The sequence below is a fragment of the Herpailurus yagouaroundi genome, unplaced genomic scaffold, assembly GCF_014898765.1.
Source record: "Herpailurus yagouaroundi ecotype Mexico unplaced genomic scaffold, PumYag 191, whole genome shotgun sequence".
Taxonomy (NCBI): domain Eukaryota; kingdom Metazoa; phylum Chordata; class Mammalia; order Carnivora; family Felidae; genus Herpailurus; species Herpailurus yagouaroundi.
Genome location: NW_024412422.1, coordinates 14,208,285 through 14,229,689, shown reverse-complemented (window position 1 = coordinate 14,229,689; position 21,405 = coordinate 14,208,285). Strand labels below are relative to the sequence as shown.

At 44.6% G+C, this 21,405-nt stretch overlaps 1 protein-coding gene across 4 annotated transcripts in view; it reads left to right on the top strand.

Annotated features, from left to right (window-relative positions):
* The first annotated feature begins 12,333 nt into the window (after positions 1–12,333).
* SBNO1 (strawberry notch homolog 1) overlaps positions 12,334–21,405 on the top strand; it is a 59,474-nt gene continuing 50,402 nt past the window's right edge. For 3 of the 4 annotated variants that reach the window (XM_040444021.1, XM_040444020.1, XM_040444018.1), the window contains exons 1-2: positions 12,335–12,487; positions 20,979–21,110. In XM_040444021.1, coding sequence (XP_040299955.1) covers positions 20,979–21,110 — 132 coding nt within the window. In that variant the 5' untranslated portion in view covers positions 12,335–12,487. Of the gene's footprint in view, positions 12,488–20,978; positions 21,111–21,405 lie in introns of all 4 variants that reach the window. The other variant, XM_040444019.1, reaches the window with a different exon arrangement.

Below are 21,405 nucleotides of genomic sequence, written 5' to 3'. Positions count from 1 at the left end.
GTCGCTGGAGAGGAAGGCCAGCGGGTGCCCATACTTTAGAAAGGGGAAACCTAGGCACGGAAGTGGGAGGGACTTCTGGAGGCTTGGGGGGGCTGGCTGGGGAAGGTTCCGCAGCAACCCCCCCCCACCCCCCCGGCCCCGTCTCCGCGCTCAGTCCGAGCAGCCCTCAGCAGGGCGCTTCCCCGCTGCCGCTCCCGACGCCCTGGTCCCCCACTCACAACATGAGCCTTCCCAGCCCGAACCGCCCCGGCGCTGGCCACCTGGGCAAATACCTCTAGCCATGGCCCGGCTCTGTCACCGCCTGGGATCTCCCGGGAAACGCAGCTTTCGAAAAAAGTTGCAACAACTGTAGCCAACTGCTCCGCGGAGCTACGGCTGCTGCCCTGATTGGCGCCGTCGCCCGCCTCTCCCCAGGCTGTCCGCCGCGATAGGCGAATGCAGGAGGAAAAGCCCGCCCTTCTTCCCGCCTCCCCGGCTGGGGCGGGGCAAGCGGCCGCACTTTCCACGAGCGCTTTAGGGACAGGTCCCGGCGGAGAAGGTGGGAGGGGGTTTAAATTTTACCGTCGTCCTGCGCTGATTGGCTGCAGTGGGAGGACACCCGCGCTGCCATTGGGAGGCCCCAAGCTCCGCCCGCTCCCGGCTCTGAAGCTCCGCCTCGGGAGGTTCAGTCACGCGGCTGGAGGCCCGGGCCCAGAGAGGACCGGATTTGGGACTTCCGGTTCTTCTTGGGTTTGACCGGAACCCGACCTCTGACCCCTCGGCCTCCCGTCATGACCTGCAAAGCCTAGTTCTCCCAGCAGTTTGGCGCCTCCAGCACCTTGACCCACCCCAGCAGTTTCATTCATTCATTCCTGAGTTTGAAAGGCTTAGGGAGTCTTCAGTATTCAAAACTAGCTGGCACTAAATGGGCCAGAACCTCAGAGATCCTAGCCCAACCTACCTACCCATTTTACAGACGGAGAAAGAGAGACGACCAGAAGGACCAGGTAACTTACTTGCTGCTCAAGATCACCCAGCAGTATGATTGCAGGGCCTGGATGAGTTTTGTGACTTTGAGTCCACTAGGTAGTCCACTACCTTAATCCCAGGGAAACAACCCTGCCTTGTGCCCCACCAGGGGACCCTTGGTCATGCGTTCCCAGAGAAACACAATATGTCTTGGATAGTCTTTGAACACAGGGAAGGTGTCCAATTACAGCTGTCTTCCGGGGGGCCCCTCCTGGAGATGTAGGCAGAGGTCACTCATCCACTGTCTCTCTTTGGTCCCCAAGAAGGTTTTGGAGTCCATGCCACCGCCCAAGGACCCTACCATTGCACATACACACAAAAAAAGGAAAACTAAGGTGATGAGGTGATGTATGATATATGTGAAAACATTGGGAAAAGTACAAAGTGACACTTCTGTCACGAATTCACTGTATGGCTTTGATATATCATTTCATCTCTCTGAACTCAACTTCCCCAGTTGTCAAATGATGGACTAGGACTGTTCTCTTCAAGGTTCTCCCAGCTTCCACAAATGTACACAGGCTTTTCCTTTCTCTAAGATGCATTAATTCAACACTTAGTAAATTGTATATACCTGGTGCCATCTGGTACCCTTAAAGATACAGTGATGAATAAGCCACAGATCCTTCACCATATTTTTTTAGGGAAAAAACAAACAAGTAACCACTTTTTAAAAAGATAAATAGTGATGAATGCTATGAGTAGAATGAAAAGGGAGAATTTTACCACGTGAGTGGGGAGAGGGTTGCTTCTATAGATTTGATGAAGTGAGATATGTCATCTTTGAATAGTAACTTTAAGTTTTACCCTAAATAAATAGGGCGCAAGGGAAAAGGTACTTCTGGTAGAGGGAATAACGTGTGTAAATGTCTGGAGGCAAGAATAAGCTTAGTGTGCTTGGGAAAAAAGAAGACACCCAATGTCATTGGAATTGAGCACGTGCTGGGGAGAATGGAGGGAATCAGGCTGGAGAAGTAGGCAGGTGCTAGATCACATAGGTCCTTGAAGGCTGTGCTGGCCTCTCAGCTCCAAATCTAGTTTTCTCCACCCTGTTCTGCAATATTGGGGCTACAAGCCACATTGGTCCTTTGTCAGCCAGCATTAGGTTCTGTCAACAGGAGAGGAAACAGGGAATCTGGAAATCTGGGGGAGGGAGAGGGGACTTGCTAATACCTGTTTGCTTGCAGTTACCATCATGGTCACCTAAGTAATGACATTTTGCTTCTCATGGTAGCATTTGGTTCAGCGTCCATGTTCTTACAGGCTCCCCCTCTGATTCTTCTAGCTCTAACCTCCCCAATTTGTTCTCCAGCCCTCAAGATGGGAGCTACTTCCTGCAGTTAAGTTACCTTAGTGGTCCCACTACCTCTTTAGTGAATTTCCTATTTCATTTAAAATTTTTTTAATGTTTATTTTTGAGAGAGAGAGACAGACAGACAGACTATGAGCAGGGGAGGGGCAGAGAGAGAGGGAGACACAGAATCTAAAGGAGGTTCCAGGCTCCAAGCTGTCAACTCAGAGCTCGATGCGGGGGTCGAACCCACAAACTGGGAGATTATGGCCTGAGCCAAAGTCGGACGCTTAACCGACTGAGCCACCCAGGCGCCCCTGAATTTCCTATTTTAGATTCTATTCCTAACAAGACCCAGACGGACACAAAGGTCATAGCAAGGACTCCGACTTTTATTCCATGTCTAATGGGAAGCCACTAAATGGTTTCAAGCCAAGGATAGATAGATGGGTGAATCTGAATAGTTTCTCACTGCAAATAGTTACATAAATTACAATAATCTATTTTGAGGTTTGGAATCGTGGAATAATGTGACATGTTTTTGGGCTGTTTGCTTAATGATCCCCACTTTCCTAAGATGGTTACATCATGTGGGTGAAATCACACCAATGCTATGATTACTTTCCTTACTCTAGTGTTATTTTTGCTTTCATATTTGCTCCAGGCTTTTGCTATTGTTAAATATTTCATATCAGCATCAGTTCTTGTAAGGTTCTATCAAATGGGGAATGTGCACCCTAAAGTGTCATGGCTGGTGGCCACTGTGATCTACTAACTGTGTCCCATTCTCTGTGAATACATATATAGACACACACACACATATATATATGTATGTATATATATATATTTTCTATTATGTATATGTGTGTGTATTTGTGTGTGTGTATATATATATATATATATATATATATATATATGTAAGGATACATGGATACACACATACAAATATATAAAACTTCCCCTCTCGATATGTATATACACGTAATAGGTTAATATGTGTAATATGTATACAATATATGTACATATTTGGAATACAAACAAGTGACAGTAAAACAATACTCTTTACCTCATAGGCTTATTGTTAGGCTCAAATGGGAGACTGAATATAAAGCATATGGGGATGTAGGAGTTGGAAATGGTAGCCATTTAGCAGTGACTAAAATAAAGTTACAAAATTGCATCTTAGTGAATTGCTATAATTTGGGTTGTTAACAGTTTCCTCTCCTCCATTCTTTTCTTGGTGTCCTCAGAGGGAAGCCAAAACTTGTCTATTGAGTAGCATTTCAAGAAAGGACTCTGTGGTCAGGCTCCTTGTTATTGAGTATGGAGAGAATATGCGAAAATGATGTCTATAGCATAAAATTTGGTATCAGGTGATATAGAACCAATAGCTTCTATGCTTCAGTCTTTTTCCTCATCCTTTAAAATGGGTGTATCTTCCTTCCATCTTAACATCTCTTTTTAAGAAACAGTATTATAAACTAGTTCTTTAGTTGACTAGAATTCCTTAAGGGTTTAACATTATTAGTGTATTGAAAAAGTAAATGGGAAATGTATGTATCGATCAGTAAGGGTGTTTGTTTGAAAAGTCAAGCTTAAAGATGGTTTAACAGCACAGGTCAAACTGTTTAATTTAGAATTTGATTAAAAAATTTTTTTTTTTTTTTTTTTTTGAGAGGGAGAGAGAGAGATTGGGGAGGGGCAGAGAGAGAGAGGGAGAGAGAAAATCCCAAACAGGCTCCACGCTGTCAGCACAGGGCTCAAGGCAGGGCTCAAACCCACAAACTGTGAGATCATGACCTGAGCCTAAATCAAGAGTCAGACACTTAACCGCCCGAGCCACCCAGGCACCCCTAGAATGTGATTTTTAAATTTCTTTTATGCATGGGCTTTTAGTTTTTGGATAGCTCTTTAATTTGTGAGTTTGAAGGGGGTGAATAAACATCATTTTCTTTCTGAGAGATGTACTTAATAGCTGGATCAGTTTGCTGGGACTGCTGTAACAGAGCACTACGAACTGAGTGGTTGAAACAAAACCATCTTGCCTGCACCTGGGTGGTCCCTTTGTTAAGCATCTGACTTCAGCTCAGGTCATGCTCTCGTGGGTTCGAGTCCCGTGTCGGGCTCTGTGTTGACAGCTGGGAGCTTGGAGCCTGCTTCGGATTCTGTGTCTGCCTCTCTCTCTGCCCCTCCCCACTCTCAAAAATAAATAAACATTAAAAATTAAAAAAAAAAAACAACCTAAAGTATCGGCAGGGCTGGTTCCCTTGGAGGGCTCTGAGGAGGGGTCTGTTCCATGACTGTCCCCTGCTTTCTGGTGGCACGTTGACAATCTTTGGCATTCCTTGGTTTGCAGAAGCATCACTCCGACCTCTGCCTTTATCCTCATGTGGCCTTTTGCCTGTCTGCATGTGCCTCCAAATTTCCCTTTTGTAAGGACACACCCATGTTGGATTAGGGAATCACACTAATGACCTCGTTTGACCTCGTTTAATGACCTTGACTTGATTTGTAAAGACCCTATCTCCAAGGTCACATTCCGAAGTACTGGGGGTCAGAGCTCCAATATATGAATTCATGGGAGACACAATTCAGTACGGGACAATAGTGTGTCTGAGTTTAATAATTTAGACATTTTATGTTTAATGTGATGTGTCTTATGTCTAATTTAAATGTGATGCTTTTAGGGGAAATTTACAAAAACGAATAGCAGGGCATCCATCATAAAAACATAAAAAAAGTAAAGTATTATTTTAAGTTAATACACACATAGGGTGAAAACTTTAAACAGAAACCCTTCTCCTCCTTAATCTCATTCTCCCAGCTCCAGAGCCATTCTATGCATATGCTACTATACTACCTTGGAGAAGGTAAAGACAGGTTATGGCAATGATCCAAACCAATAATGACCGTCAACACTTTGTGTGGTGTGAAGAGTCGTCAGAACATTCTGAAAATCTGTATTAAGAAACAGGTAATAGGGCCGCCTGTGTGCCTCAGTCATTTGGGTGAGCATCCGACTCTTGATTTCAGCTCAGATCACAATCCAGGGTCATGGCATGGAGCCCCACAAGGAACTCAACTCTTGTTATCTGGGCCTTCATTTTTTCTTGTCATTCTTCCATTTCGTTTTCCCTTTCCTAAAGAGATAACTCCACAGGGATTAAAAATGTCCATACTTTCTTGGGACAGTTTGAGTCCATATCAGTCTGTACTCCAAAAAGTTGGTTCTCAGGCCAGGGAAGACTTTTAAAAATTAGTTTAAATATATGTTTAAACCTTTCAACTTTTCACTTTAATTAGTGTCTGTATTAATCAAGATTGGTTTTGGACTGCCATTGAAAGAAGCCCAGCTCAACCAGGCTCAAGGAAATGAGGATGTGGATTATCGCTCATAACAGAAAAGTTCAAGGGTAGAAGTAACTTCAGGCAGGACAGGATCCAGGGAGTCAAAGAGTGTCATGTGCATGTAGTGTCTCCTTCTCCCTCCCTGTCCACCTCTTTGCCCTACTGCTGTTAGGTCGGCCTCACAGACTGGTCTCCCATTCTACGTGGCCTCTGCCCCCACTTCCTGATGCTATCTTAGCAACGTCAGTGGCAAGGAACTGTCTTTTTCCAACTGCTTTCAGTTCATGTCTTGGTTTTATAATGTTTTTTTTTTTTTTTTAATTTCTAGGTCCAACATGGGGCTTGAACTCACAACCCCGAGATAAAGAGTTGCATGCTGACCTGAGTCAGCCAGGCGCCTCTTTTTCCTACTACTTTCGACATAAAGTTCTGAAACTGAAACTCGTTGCCTCGGCGCTGAATCTATGGGTGTGGCCTGGAAGTGCACCCAACACTTCAATTTGCCAGAACTGAGTTACATGCTCAACTCTGGAGGAATGTGTATGGGAGATGATCACTGTTCTCCAAACCACATGGACTTTGAGACAGAGAGATAAAAATTAAAGTGCCACTATCTGAAGAAAGACAGGTGGGGCACCTGGGTGGCTCAGTCGGTTAAGCGTCCGACTTCGGCTCGGGTCGTGGTCTCGTGGTTCATGAGTTCAAGCCCTGGGTCGGGCTCTGTGCTGACAGCTTGGAGCCCAGAAGGCTTTGGATTCGGTGTCTCTCTCTCTCTCTCTCTGTTCCTTCCCTGCTCACACATACACTGTCTCTGTCTCAAAAATAAAGATTTAGGGGCCCCTGGGTGGCGCAGTCGGTTAAGCGTCCGACTTCAGCCAGGTCACAATCTCGCGGTCCGTGAGTTCGAGCCCCGCGTCAGGCTCTGGGCTGATGGCTCAGAGCCTGGAGCCTGTTTCCGATTCTGTGTCTCCCTCTCTCTCTGCCCCTCCCCCGTTCATGCTCTGTCTCTCTCTGTCCCAAAAATAAATAAACGTTGAAAAAAAAAATTAAAAAAAAAAAGATTTAAAAAAAGAGACAGAGATGGATTGGGGGGGGAGGGCAGTCAAAAACAACCTGTTCCAGAGCACAGATTTTTAAGGCAGTGAAAATACTCTCATAATTGTAACGATAGATAGATGTCATTATGCGTTTGTCCAAACCCGTACAACGTATACCACCAAGAGCAAACTTTAAGGTGAACTACAGACTTTGGGTGATAGTGATGTATCAAGGTGGGGTTAGCACAACTGTAACAAATGTATTGTTCTAGTAGGGGACATTGATTAACTGGGGAGCCTGTGCATGGGTGGGGGTGGGGGTACATGGGAAGTCTCTGTACCTTCCCCTCAAATTTGCTGTGAATATAGTATAAAAAAAAAAAAGCCTTCAAAACACAACCCACCAAAAGCCTCTGTCCACATGATGTCTGCCATTGTGAAAAACCCAGTGGATGCTTTAGTCACATTCTGATGCTGCATTAGGTTGCTCACCACTCATCCCTTGAAACGCTATTTCCGTGGCATCCGTGATATAATCTCTCCCTGGTTCTGCTTTACCTCTCTGACTTTACTCAGGCTCACTGAGTGCTCACCTCTTAGATACACACCCTGAGGGTTCTGCCTTTGGCCCCCTGCTTTCCTCTCTGCATTCTTTCTAGCACAGTTTTATCCTTCTTCATGTTTTAACCCCCATCTAGATCCTCAAGCTGTAGACTCCCAACTGCTTGCTAGACCTCTCCACTTGGATGTCCCATTGGCCCCTCAAAATTCCTCATGATAGACTTACTTTCATGGCCTCCAATGAACAATACCTCCTACTGTTTATATTTTTTTAAAGATTATTTTAGGGACGCCTGGGTGGCTCAGTCGGTTAAGTGTCTGACTCTTGATTTTGGCTCAGGTCATGATCTCACAGTTGTAGGATTGAGCCCCGCATTGGATTGGGCTCTGCACTGAGCATGGAACCTGCTTGGAATTCTCTCTCTCTCTCTCTCTCTCTCTCTCTCTCTCTCTCTCTCTGCCTCTCCTCGACTTGTGTGCTGTCTCTCAAAATAAACATTTAAAAAAAAAAGATTATTGTATCTTCAAGTAATCTCTACACCCAATGTGGGGTTTGAACTCACAACCCAAGATCAAGAGTTGCATGCTCTACCAACTGAGCCAGTCAGCCCTTCCCACCCCTTCATACCCTTGTGTTGTCTTTCCTTGATTGAATCTTGTGCGGCCTTGTTAATTGACAGAATGTGATGGAAACATCACTTGGTCAGTTGCAAGCCTAAAATTCAAGAGAGGCTGTAAGCTTCTGCTTTTGTGTTTTTGGGAGCCCAGAGCCACCATGTAAGAACCATGAGGCAACTGGAGAGACCACACGGAGAGAGAGAAATACAGCTATTCCAGCATCCTGGCTGAGCCCAGCCCAGCTTGCAGCGTGAGAAAAAACCAAAATAGTGGTTAAGTCATTAGGTTTGGGGGTGTTTGTTACATAGTAATAGATAAGCAAAACTTTCCCCATTATCTAAAGCCAAACTCATTGTCTTCCTCTTCACATGTTTGTCTTCCTGAGGTCATAGTTTCATTTGTGGCACTATTATCTACCTAGGTTCCGAAGAGAGAAACTGAGGCTTCATTATAGACTCCTCCCTCCTCACAACCCCTATTCAACTAGCCGCTGTGTGTCGTTGGCTTTATCTCCTAAATATCTCTTGAACCTGGACCTCTTCTTTTGCTCAACAGAATTTTGCTCCATATCACCTTCTGTTCTTATCTTCTCTCGATCTATCTAGTCCTCATATCTGCAGCCCAGTTCTTAGATCCCTCTGCTACACTGCTCCCAGAGTGATATTCTAGAATGTCTAGCCAACCATGGCAGCTCTCTGCATAACAGGCTTCTGAGCTCCCTGTAGCCTACAGAATAAAGTCCAAACTCAGTTACAAAATGCTCTTGGAGAATGACCTTCATCTATTTTTATAATCCTACTGATAATTCCCTGTTACTTGCTATGTCAATCAAGGTTCAGACAGGAGGCCTAAACTACACCGGGTTTTGAATAGAGATCCATTAATGTAAAGAACTGTTAACTGGGTCTAAGCTGGTTAACTAGGTGACCTGAAAGGGTGAAAAGAGAACTTTAAGACATCACCTCTCCAGCTGCAGGAAGCAGCTCCCACCACTTGGGCTACGGGGACGCAGGGAAGGGGTTGGTGTCATTAAACTTAGAAACACAAAAGGGGGACCCGTGTTGCTCAGACCTAAACTCCAAGGAGGGGGCTCTGCTCAGCTGGTGCCAGCATCTCAGACCTTACAGGGTGGCCCAGTGGAGGGTCCTGCTGGTACCGCCCCCTGGGAGGAGGGTTTGGTGGGACTATCTCACAGGCCTGGGGGACACTGAGGAGAGCTGCTGCTACAGTAAGGAGAGGCAGCTGCTAGGGTGAAGAAGTGTTGTTGGGATGACGTTCACAGGAAACTTTCTCCTCCTCCAGCTTTGTCGTCTCCCTCTGGCACTCCCTGTTGCAGAAACAAACACTGAAACAGCTGGCAGAGCAGAAATGTGGTTTTGCGCATCACGATACAGACCAGAGAAGCCTGGGCTTGGAGCTGAGAGACGTCTGTCTTAATGACCCGTGCGCTTGCCTTGTTACTGTCGCTTCTCCTTGCTTTGCTCCTACCTGTTTCAGGACATTTGCATGTGCTGTTTCCTCTTCTTGAAATGCAGTTCCCTCTTCTCTTTGCCCACTTAATACCTACTTTTCCCACTTCCTCAAGGAAGCAGCCTTTGAGTCCTCTGGTGAGGTCAAATCCCTCTGTAATAGGCTGTTAGCTTCTTTGTAACAATGTCACAATTACAAGTTTACATTTTGTGTAATTTTTGGATTAACACCCACTACAATGTAGGGATATTAAACAATTTTTTAATGATTATTTATTAAAAAAAATTTTTTTTCAACGTTTATTTATTTTGGGGACAGAGAGAGACAGAGCATGAACGGGGGAGGGGCAGAGAGAGAGGGAGACACAGAATCGGAAACAGGCTCCAGGCTCTGAGCCATCAGCCCAGAGCCTGACGCGGGGCTCGAACTCACGGACCGCGAGATCGTGACCTGGCTGAAGTCGGATGCTTAACCGACTGCGCCACCCAGGCGCCCCAATGATTATTTATTTTTGAGAGAGACAGAGTACCAGCGGGGGAAGAACAGAGAGAGGGAGACACAGGATCTGAAGCAGGCTCCAGGCCCTGAGCTATCAGCACAGAGCCCAACACAGGGCTCGAACCCACAGACCATGAGATCATGACCTGAGCCAAAGTTGGACGCTTAAATGACTGAGCCACCCAGGTGCCCCAACACTGTAAGGACATTAATCTATGGGTAGGAACCATCCCCGTCTCTATCTTCATTTGGTTTTCTTACATTTGTGCCCCTAATTTCTAACAATGTAGCTGGCCCATAGTAAGGGCTCAATAAATACTTGTTGAAGGGAGTGAGAAGTGCAGTTTTAACAGCCATGGAGAAGTCAATACCATCCCTCAACAGGGTTTTGTTTTGTTTCTGAATTAGCTGCTTCCAATAGCATCTCTGTTCTGGGTGGACCCAATAAGTCTTCCTCCTGCTTCTGGTCCTCAGTAGCTTGACTCCCATCCCGATACAACTGCTACTTGCATTGTCATTCTGAGATGCTCTATGCGTACACGCAAGCAAAATGTATTATTATACATACTCATAGATAGAGGTGCTTCATTCTGTTGAACAACTGTTTTTCACTGTAGGAAAGTACCACAGTTCAGTTAACCAGTCCTTTCCTTAAAGACATTTAGTTTGTTTCCCATCTTTAGATTCTACAAATAATGCTGCAGTGAATAACCTTGTGTGTGACATTGTGTGCAAATACACGGTTATATTGCAATATCTCCTGAAATACCATCTTTTACTTTGGTCCCAGAGAAGGAGATTATGCAGATCTGGCAGCAAGGACCTGGCTTGGATGCTCAGAAAGTATCTCTAAAGGTGGGGGTTTCTAGGTCAGACCTCCACTTTTTGGAATCTAGTATTTACCTAGTCCTAGCCTGCAGCTAGAGTTTGAGGGCCATTTGGAAACCAAATTGTACCAGCCATGCTCAGAAGACACTGATTCATTAAATACAGTGTTTTAGACTTTTTTTCTGCATCCTTTCTCCTTTCATTTCCTTGTCTTTTCATAATTTGACAGATTTGTAATGGCTTGTTTGGTGTCATCTACACTAGACCATAAACTAGGGCTAGTCTAGTGGCCAGCAGTGAACAGGACACATGAGGGCCTTGTTCTTATGGGACTAGTTTTATCATTTTTACCTTTACCAGGTTTCTTTGTGTGTAAGGATGAAATGAAATAATGAAAGCAAAGTAATTAGTCAGCAATTTAAAATGTTCACTTATATGAATATATATATATATATGACACATACTTATGTATATAAACGCCCAGTTGGAAGATTCATAATCATCTGGCCATGACTACTTTTTTTTCTCCCCACTTTCCCTCTACTTTCTCCTGAGGAGCTCACACCTTAACCTCCAAGTGTTTTGGGGACTTGGTTTTCAACCAAGGCGAGCGGGATGCGCCGCCAGTAGGGGGCAAGACTCACCCAGGCGTGCCTATTACCTAAGCAACGCAGTCAAACAGCATTCAGAATGACTTTACAAAAGGGTTACCAAGAAGTTAATTTGTTTATTCTGTCAGGTCATTTAATAAGAACAATAATAATAGTAGTAGTGGTAAGAATAAGGGGAAGGAGAAGAAAATAAGGAAGCGAGAGGTGGTGGCGACAAACCTTTTCTGCAGCAATCATTAATCAAGAGCAATAGTTCAGAAAAAATAAATGGGGCTGACTCTGCTCACACTCCTTAGGGTATGATAATGACAGTGGACCAGCCGAAGGTCTCCGAGTTATACTGCGGTTTCATATTGAATAAAGTGCTTTGAGCGAGCCTAACAAGCAAAGAATAAGCGAATATTTTTTTCTCGGATTGACTGGGTAATGAAGAGCTTTCCAAAGTGATAGAGACGCCACTAGGTAACTTCCTGGGCCGAAGCCACACACCAAAAGGTTTTGAAAATAGCTTCGGGCCCCTCCTAGCCCGACTTTTGAAAGCAGGTGTGGGACGCATGCGCCCGGCCCACCGGCTGACCTCCTCGTGGCAAAACCAGAGTGCGGACCTTCCTCCCGACGGCCCGCGGGGCAGAAAGGGAGGGGGAACGGATTTCTCGCGAGGTGTTTGAGCGCCGGCGGAAGCAGTAAACACGTGACTCTTCCAAGAGGCCTTCGCCTTCCCCCCTCCCCCTTCTCGGAAACCCGGCCCCCTCACCCCTCGCCCACCCCGGAGACGCGGTAAAGGACCGTTTGGGTTCCGGAATTCTCTTGGATCCAACCACTGGTACCGGGTCGGCTGGGGCCGGCGGAGTCCGTGCTTGGCAGCGAAGGCAGGGGGCGGTCAAGATGGGGGGGGGAAATCATCTTCCTTCACCTAGGAGGGAGGCGGGGCGGAGGGGGGCGCTGGGGAGCGGGTGGGGGGGGGGGAAAGGGAGGAAGTCACGTGGGGCGCGCGGCGCGCGCTGCGTGCGCGCGGCGCCTCATCCGTCGCCCCACCCCCTCCCCTCCGGCGGGGCGGGGGGGCCGGGGGGAGGGGCGTCAAGATGGCGGCGGGGAGGTAGGCAGAGCCGGACGCCGCTGCTGCCGCCGCCACCGCCGCCTCCGCTCCAGTCGCCTCTAGTTCTTCAAGCTCTCGCCACCCGGGAGAAGCTGTTCCGGCGTCGGATCCCGCGGGGAAAGTAAGTCCTTTCCTTAGCTCTCTTCTGCTTCCACACTCCCCCTCCCGGACAGCCAGCCTCCCACTCCCACCCTCCTCAGGGGGCCGTGTGGGGCCGGGCTGGGGGGGGGGGCAGCCACCTCACCCCGGCTTGGGGCCTCCCTCGCCCCTCTTCGCCCCCTCAGCTGCGCGCCCCAGGGTTCTCGGGGGCACGGTCCCAGCAGCAGCCGCCCCGCCGCACTCGCTTCCTCCGCCCGTCAGCGCCGGGCCCTGCGGTCGCTGCGCGTGGGGCTCTCGGGCCCCGGGGGCCCCGCTGTCCCGGGCCGGAGGCACCCAGTTTGGGCGGGGAGGCAAGGTGTGCGGACTCCGGCTCCGACTCTACTTGGGTCGCCCCCCTTGCTTTCCCCGCTCCACTCGAGGACTGCGAGGTCCCGGACCCGCAGGAAAGTGAGCTCCGCAATCCTTCAAAAGTCCTCCTGTCGGAGGATTGCTCCCGGCTTACGACGAGTGCGGGAGGCGATGGGAGCGCCCCAAATCTGGACCCCACACCTGCAGTTTTCTGATTACGTCGCTCTCAGGGTGTCGAAGCGGTACGTGGGACACGTGGGGGCCACCTTCAAGCCTCACCGAGCGATCAGGTTAATTTTGTGTCCAGCTCGCTCGCCTCCCAGACCCTAAGCATCTATGCAGAGAAAGGCGGTTGCGGATTTGCTTGCTCTAAGAGTGCTTGGCGTAACGAGCATCTAAAGTTCCCCAAACCAGTGCTCGCTGGTGGTTTCCCTGAAGTGGTTTGGGATCGGTTTAACCGCTGAGGAGATTTGGATGTGCCCGAACCCTTGTGATTGTTTCTTTCCTGACCCTGGCATCCAGCTCCTCCCCTTTCCACCCCGGCTTTGTGCTGCTGTTTGGTTAATGTTTGCGGACCACTAACTTGATCCTCGCACAGAGAAGCCCTTTTTATGTGCGGGCTCCGTTTACTGTAGGAAGCTTTTGTTTTGGGGAGTCGCTGGTTGAGAAACGTGGGGAAAGAAGGGCCAAGAAAATGAGAGTCAAATAAAGCAACGTTTTTATCCATTGAATTGCGCAGCCAATTGTAACCGCACCCGGAAGTTTGTACTAAACACGTGTTGCTGAGGGAAGGTTAAAAGCTGGGTCCCCTTTGACCTTTGAGAGTTGATTATTAGCAGTTGATGTTGGGTTAAATGGTTGTTGGTTTGTATTTTTTTTTTCTAGACAGCCATGGTTAGGGACGAAGTAGGGCTTGTACAGAGTCGGCCAGGAAGGTCTAGAAAGCTGTCAAATCAGAGTTGCCCTAGAGCAGATAGACTCGGAGACAGGAACCAGCTAACAGTGCGAAGGGATTCCTTTCCCCCACTATATTTACGGCAATCAAGTGATTTTTTTTCCGTAAGCTGCGGGGAAAGCCAGGATCATTGCCCCAAAGACAGTTTGTATAGAATTTCTAGGACAAAATGCAGAGTTTGGCATGGGTGCCTTGCATGGGACCGTGATTTTGAGAGCAAGGGAACGTTTCATTTTCGTGTCTAAAGAAGCTGCTTCCAAAATTTCCTTTATCTGGAAAAACATCTATATTCTTTTGGCTTCTGCTCTTTTGTCCCGCAGGCTAACTTAATTACACACAGTTGTCTATAGAATTTTAAGTGAATTTTACTCTAGCTTGTGGGTAAGTATCAGAAGGGGAGGCTTAGTTGGTGGCTGACAGTCCCATTCATTCATTCATTTATTGAATGCTGTTAAGTGTCTGGCAGTTTTACTTAAGGGCTTTGCTGAAATTACGTACTGCTTAAAAACGGACAGTGTGGAGATTCTTTCATGCTTTTTAAAATGATTCATCTCAAAGACTCTGGCTGCAGATACATTTCTGCGTTTCTTAGTTTCTAAATTGAGCTTTGATTTGAGACTTGCCTCCTGTGAAGGTCCTGAACGCTTGGATCTGAGATCTGGTCTTGCAGGTACCCTGACTTCATGAGTCTCTCAGTTCCCCTGCTTTGTCTGCCTAAAATTAGTGTAAAGATACTTTCTGAGAAGAGCTGCTTTTACATGAAATAGCTAAGTAGTTACCAAAATGATAGGATCCTAAAGTTTTTGCAGTTGTCTTTTTTTTTTTTTTTTTTTTTTTTATGCTGAAGATTGACTTTGATGTCGTTGAACTTATTAGGACAGTCTTGGGATACCACTGAAATTTTGTGTAGATGGAAAGATAGGCTCTTGAAGAGCAGGAACTCTGGTTTTATGAGTACAGTACAAAACCCATCAAGTTAACTTGCTTATTTAATTCTGGGGAGGCAGTGTATAGTACAGAGTAGTGATTTTGAAACCTTTTTACTGCATCCCGTGGTATTTTTACGTTGTGTAAACATAATGACATGTTTTACATTGTGATCTAGTATATACGCACACACGGAACTGAAAAAGTCATGTCGTGAAATGTTTATCCTCTCTACGCACTCTGCGCTAGTTTTCTGTTCTGTATTGAAATATTTAAGAATGCTGATCATGATACACTGAATTGACTTCACAACACACTGTGGTGTGACCAGCAGATTGAAAAATATGTTCTAGGGTTAAGAGTACAGTATCTTGGGGGGATGTGGGGTCAGAGCTCCTAGGTTTCTAATTCTGCTCCATGCTTGCTTTGTTGTTACCTTGTTACAGTTCATCTCTCTAAGGCTCAGTTTTTATCTGTGACAAAGGGATAACAGGTAATATTTATTCATGGGTTATCTGGAGGGTTAAAAGAGAAAAGAAATCAACACTGTAGTAAATCTCAAGGTGTCTAACCATCTGGATTTGATGGTGGTAATCAAGAAAGTTGTCCCACCCCCTCCATTCTTTCATGTGTTTTTTTGTAAAGCATATTTGAAATTTTGTTATCTGCACATTCCTTTGTGAATCCATTCTTCCTATAAGTTTTGTAGTGAGAGCAGGAAGAGGCAAACTTCAGTGAGCAATTGCTCCCTTGAAAAATAGCTATTTAAAAATACAAATTATATGGGGCGCCTGGGTGGCGCAGTCAGTTAAGCGTCCGACTTCAGCCAGGTCACGATCTCGCGGTCCCTGAGTTCGAGCCCCGCGTCGGGCTCTGGGCTGATGGCTCGGAGCCTGGAGCCTGTTTCCAATTCTGTGTCTCCCTCTCTCTCTGCCCCTCCCCCGTTCATGCTCTGTCTCTCTCTGTCCCCAAAATAAATAAACGTTGAAAAAAAAAATTAAAAAAAAAATACAAATTATATTCCTCAAGGTAATGAAAATCCTTGTTAATGAATTTTTTATATTTTTTATATCTCGTGATGTTCTTTTTTTGTTGTTGTTAGTTTCATTTATTTATTTTGAGAGAGGAAGAGAGAGCGAGAGAGTATGCATGCATGAAAGGGATGGAGAGAGAATCCCAAGCAAGGCTCCCCACTGTCAGCGCAGAGCCTGATGTGGGGCTTTGAACTCACAAAACATGAGATCATGACCTGAGCTGAAACCAAGAGTTGGACACTTAACCAACGGAGCCACCCAGGTGCCCCTCTCCTGATGTTCTTAATTAAGGAATTGCATTCAGTAGACACTGAATAAATACCTTGTTCATAGATTATATTAGCTAAATTCTGAGTGGATCATTATCCTTCAACTTCTTAAACTAAATGTCATTCGTTACGTGTGGGCTTTGTAAAAGCAAAGTTGAAGCGGAGTTAAAAGGCAGACATACTTAGCGTTGTTAAGGAGAAAAAGTCCTGTTATTGGTTCAGGCAAAGAAAGATACTTGCTTTACATAAAGAGGTCTACCAGTCTCCTCTAGGCAACCTAACTGGTTAGCTGGACAAATTGAATATCTGACACTTATAGGTAAAAAGGAACTCGTATTTTATAGAACTAATGTGGAAGTTATTGAATAGATTGCCCACAAGTAAAGTTGTATTTTAGGGAAAAAAGCGTTGGATCAGTGATGTGGAAGAAAACCTGTATTTTTGACGTGATACTAATATTTATCCAAATGATATTTAATAGCTAGTAATGTAACATTTATGTAACAGCAATCCTGTAAAATAGGTTCTGTTTTTATTCCCATTTGAGGAAACAAGTTATTACTTGATCACATAAGTTATTATTTGACTGTATTATACTACTAGTGGATGATGTGGCCAGGATTTGAACCCAGATATTGTTTGACCCCATCGTCTGCACACTTGCCACTGCTACAGATAGACCCCTTGTATCTGCCCAGAGCTATAAAGATCTGCTTTAGGTCTCAACAAGAGCAATCTTGTCCTGGTTGATAGGTTTCAGTGTTGGTATTCTCAGTGGGAACTGTACCCTTGCATTCTTCTGATTGGCACTTGTTTCTCAGGATTCTCTTCTTGCCAAGGATGGCTCTTCATTTCTACTACTGTGTCCTTGTTTCTTATTTATCGTACATGCTTTCATAGGTGTACTATTTTGAAATAGGTGGTATTTTTGAATGTGTTTATTTATGATAGAAATGGAACCTTTTGTTCGTTGTTTCAGATAGAGTCACTCTGAGGTTAGCAATTTTGGGGTTTGTTTAAACATTGCTACATGTTAAACTTCACCTAAGGGCTACGAAATCCTTTGTTAGATACACTGTAACACAGTTCTCTTATATCTATCTAACAGTATTTGCATTTATATTGCATTTAAAGGGTTCAAAGTAAAATTGTTGTTTTTCCTCTCAATAAATCTTATTCGTAAGGTGAGGAGACGATTGAATAATATAACCTTTTTAAGAGCTCTCTTCGCCTGAACACTGAAATTCTGTGAGTCTGTAATAGTTTCAGAATAGGAAAATTAAATATTAAGAGTATTGCCTAATGGCACTAGATGTTCCTCCATATCCCTTTCCCCCCTTTTCACTGCAAAAAAGTGCAAGTAAAGAATTTGTGCACAGTTGACTAAGAAAGGATCCCTAGGGGGGCCTGGGTGGCTCAGTCAGTTGGGTGTCCTACTTGGGCTCAGGTCATGATCTCATGGCTTGTGGGTTCGAGCCCCACATCAGGCTCTGTGCTGACAGCTCAGAGCCTGGAGCCTGCTTCGGATTCTGTGTCTTCGGATTCTGAGTGCCCCTTCCCCATCATGCTCTGTCTCTCTTTCAGAAATACACATTAAAAAAAAAAAAAAAAAAAGGATCCCTAGATTTTGTGTGTAAGATGTATATAAATCTAAAATCTCCTTCATTAACAGCTTGTAAAAGTCATTGTCGTTACTAAGTCACTACTGAGGTTAGAGGTCTCGAATTGTTATTCCTGTGAATGAATTTGCAGTAGGTCATTGAGTGTTATTTATAACTGAGCTGTTATTTCTTGTAAAAATACCAAGTTTTTCCCAAATTTTTCCCTTCCCTGATAATATTTTTGTACTTTCAATTCTCACTGTTCAGAAAATATGTTTCAAAAGCCTCTCATGAATTTAGTAATGCTTTTCAATGATTTTTTTTTTCATTAATGATGTTTTTATACTTTTTAGTATAATTAGGTAGGGCTTGGCGTGCCTCTAGTGGATTAATGGATCCCTTGGCCTCCCAAGCGTTCTTTGGTCTGTAGTTTAGGTGTCACTGGTTCAAAACAATGTTTTTTTTTAAACGTTTTATTTATTTTTGAGACAGAGAGAGACAGAGCATGAACGGGGGAGGGGCAGAGAGAGAGGGAGACACAGAATCTGAAGCAGGCTCCAGGCTCTGAGCTGTCAGCCCAGAGCCTGACACGGGGCTCGAACTCACGGACCACGAGATTGTGACCTGAGCTGAAGTCGGCGGCTTAACCGACTGAGCCACCCAGGCGCCCCAAAACAATGTATTTTTATTTCAAATGTAAGTAAATCATTATTTCTAATATTGACTTTATTTTTTTTTATTTTTTTTAAATTTTTTTTTCAACGTTTTTTATTTATTTTTGGGACAGAGAGAGACAGCATGAACGGGGGAGGGGCAGAGAGAGAGGGAGACACAGAATCGGAAACAGGCTCCAGGCTCCGAGCCATCAGCCCAGAGCCCGACGCGGGGCTCGAACTCACGGACCGCGAGATCGTGACCTGGCTGAAGTCGGCCGCTTAACCGACTGCGCCACCCAGGCGCCCCTCTAATATTGACTTTAAAAAGATGACATTTTGATAGTTTCTGGAGTTTTATCAATCAATCTAGATCAGGATTAGTCATAGCAAGCAGACCAGGACCACCACACATTCCCCCAGGTCACTGGTCTTAGTGAAGTATTTTGTGGATTGAAAATGTTTTTATTTATTTTTTATTTTTAAGTGTTTATTTACTTCGAGTGAGCAGGGTAGGTACAGAGTGAAGGAGAGAGAATCTCAAGTAGGTTCTGTGTCGTCAGCATAGAGCTGGATGTGGGGCTTGAACCCACGAACCGTGAGATCATGACCTCAGTCGAAACCAAGAGTCAGATACTTAACTGGCTGAGCCACATGAGCGACCCTGAAAATGTTTCTAAAGCATTGGCTTAGCTCTCAGTACCTGTTTGTACTACATTACTAGGATTAGTTTGTAAAATATGGTCAGCTATTTATTTTACATCTTCATTGGGACGTTTCTCCTATTTGTCTCCTCTGTTCATTCCCTTCATACCGTTTCCATCTTGCTGTGCAATAATCTGTCTTCCTTCTGATTTTAATCTCAAACTGGCATTTATTCCAAAGTTAAGTATTGAAACTTCTTAGGTTAGCAACATTGACTTCTTGATCTATTCATTGGAAAGAGAATGCATGGGCTTTGGGAGTTTGAACAGTCTAGATCTGGGTAGGTGTAGGTAATATAAGCTTTATGCGCCTCAGTTTCATCTCTGGAATTATAATACCTACCTTTTTCGGGGTTGTTGTGGGCTCATAGTGTACATGAAGAGCCTAACACTGTGAGCTTTGTAAAAGATACTTAGTTGTCAATTTCTTTTCTGTCCTTCTTCCTGCTCAAAATGTATTCCAAAGACTTCTTTTCCTTTTTCTGAAAAATTTTGGGGGAATCTCATTCGGCTTATCTCTTCTTCCTTGGGGCTGTTTAAGACCCTCTTTAAACAGTCTGCCGTTAGTTTCATTTCTGGGTATCTGTGGTTTCTATCTTAAACTCATTCATGTTTCTGTTAGAACTTCTTTCTAATTGATACTTAGGCTCCTGTGACATAGGCCTACCTAGTAGAGGATTTTTCTGTTAAGTATCTTGCTTTCATTTGAAACAGTATTTCTGCACATTGGAAGTCATGGTCATGGTGACTAACACCTTTCTTTTAGTAGGACATAATGAAAACACTGGCATTTAATTCTGTCACACAGCCTGAGAACAAATGAGCTAGCTGAAAATTAGTATATTTATGTAACATGAAATTAGTGTTTTGAGAAAAATAAGTACAGTCATTTTTTTTCCGTGTTTATGTATGTAAATTGGTTATTTCAGATAATGACAAAAGTTAAAAATTGAGAAAGTTGTTTTTTTCCCTCTACAAAATGGATAAAAATCTGTTTTGGTGCTAAATTACTTTGATACATTGGATCAAAGTACATTGGTTCCTTAGAGTACAGTTGGAAAACCCAAACCTGAAATGTATTTGCTTGCTTCATTTTCCCCTACTAAACCATATAACTCCTTTTTGGGTCTCCTGTACTCAATGCTTATTTTTTCACTTTGTGTTGGCTTATCTCTAATCGTCCATCAATTCATGCTTTTTGTGTATTTCACATTTTCTTTGATCTTAAGAGCTTCTGTATAAACTTAGCCTTATGGATTGTCCTTCCTGAATATCTTGGAATCCATCCCCCCTTCTTTCCACACTCTGTTATTATAGCACATCATCTCTCTCTTGGTGTGTGTAGTGGTTTCCTAAAATGTCTCTCTGCTTCTGGTCTTATTCTACCCATTCTCAGTTTGCTTCCATACTTCTGTGGAGTAACCTGTCACAAATCTGACTGTGTTCTGCAGTCTTCTATCTGATAACTCTTCAGTGACCCCCACCACCCACGAGATTAAGTGAACTCTCTAGCATTGTATAGAAGGTTGTGGGTGACATTTTGCTCATCTCTCGTCATCACCTATCTGAGCCTTGGATTTCTGTTCTGAGCTTCCGTACCAATGGTAAATTACTCATAAACGTTGTTCTTAAAGTACTAATGTCTTTCATGCCTCCATAATTTTAATGCACCGTGCAGAAGATGCTTCCGCACCTGGTGATTTCTTCCTTGAGACTCAGTAGTTCCCGGTCATCTTTGTCCCCTCTCTCTCCCCAGGCCAAGTTTAACATTCCTTTTCTGTTCCCACCGCATTTTGTACACAAATACTCTTGCTGTGTTTTACATATTTCTCTGTCCTTTCCATCTTGTGAATTTTTTGGAATCAGAGACTATTTCTCGTTAGTCGTTCTTACTTGATATGTAACAGGTTCTTCATAAATATCAAGTGAATGGATCTAGTAGAAAATGTTCATTTATATTTAGAAGAGAGTTAATTGTCATTTTAAGTTTTTTATGTTAACATTAAATCTTTTGTTCTAAAGATGGTGGAGCCAGGGCAAGATTTACTGCTTGCTGCTTTGAGTGAGAGTGGAATTAGTCCGAATGACCTCTTTGATATTGATGGTGGAGATGCAGGGCTTGCAACTCCAACACCTACTCCTCCAGTTCAGCAGGTAAGAGTTTTCCAAAGCCTCTGTAAAAAGTAGACTGCTTAAATTTCATTTCTCCTTACAGAAATAGGTATTAAGATACATTAAAAAATTTTTTTAATGTTTATTTTTGAGAGAGTGCACGTGTGTAAGTGGGTTAGGGAGGGGCAGAGAGAGAGGGAGACAGAGGATCCTAAGTGGGTTCTGGGAGCCTGATGCAGGGATCAAACCCGCTAACTGAGCCATGAGATCGTAACCTGAGCCCAAGTCGGACACTCAACGGACTGAGACACCCAGGCGCCCCAAGACATAATTTTAA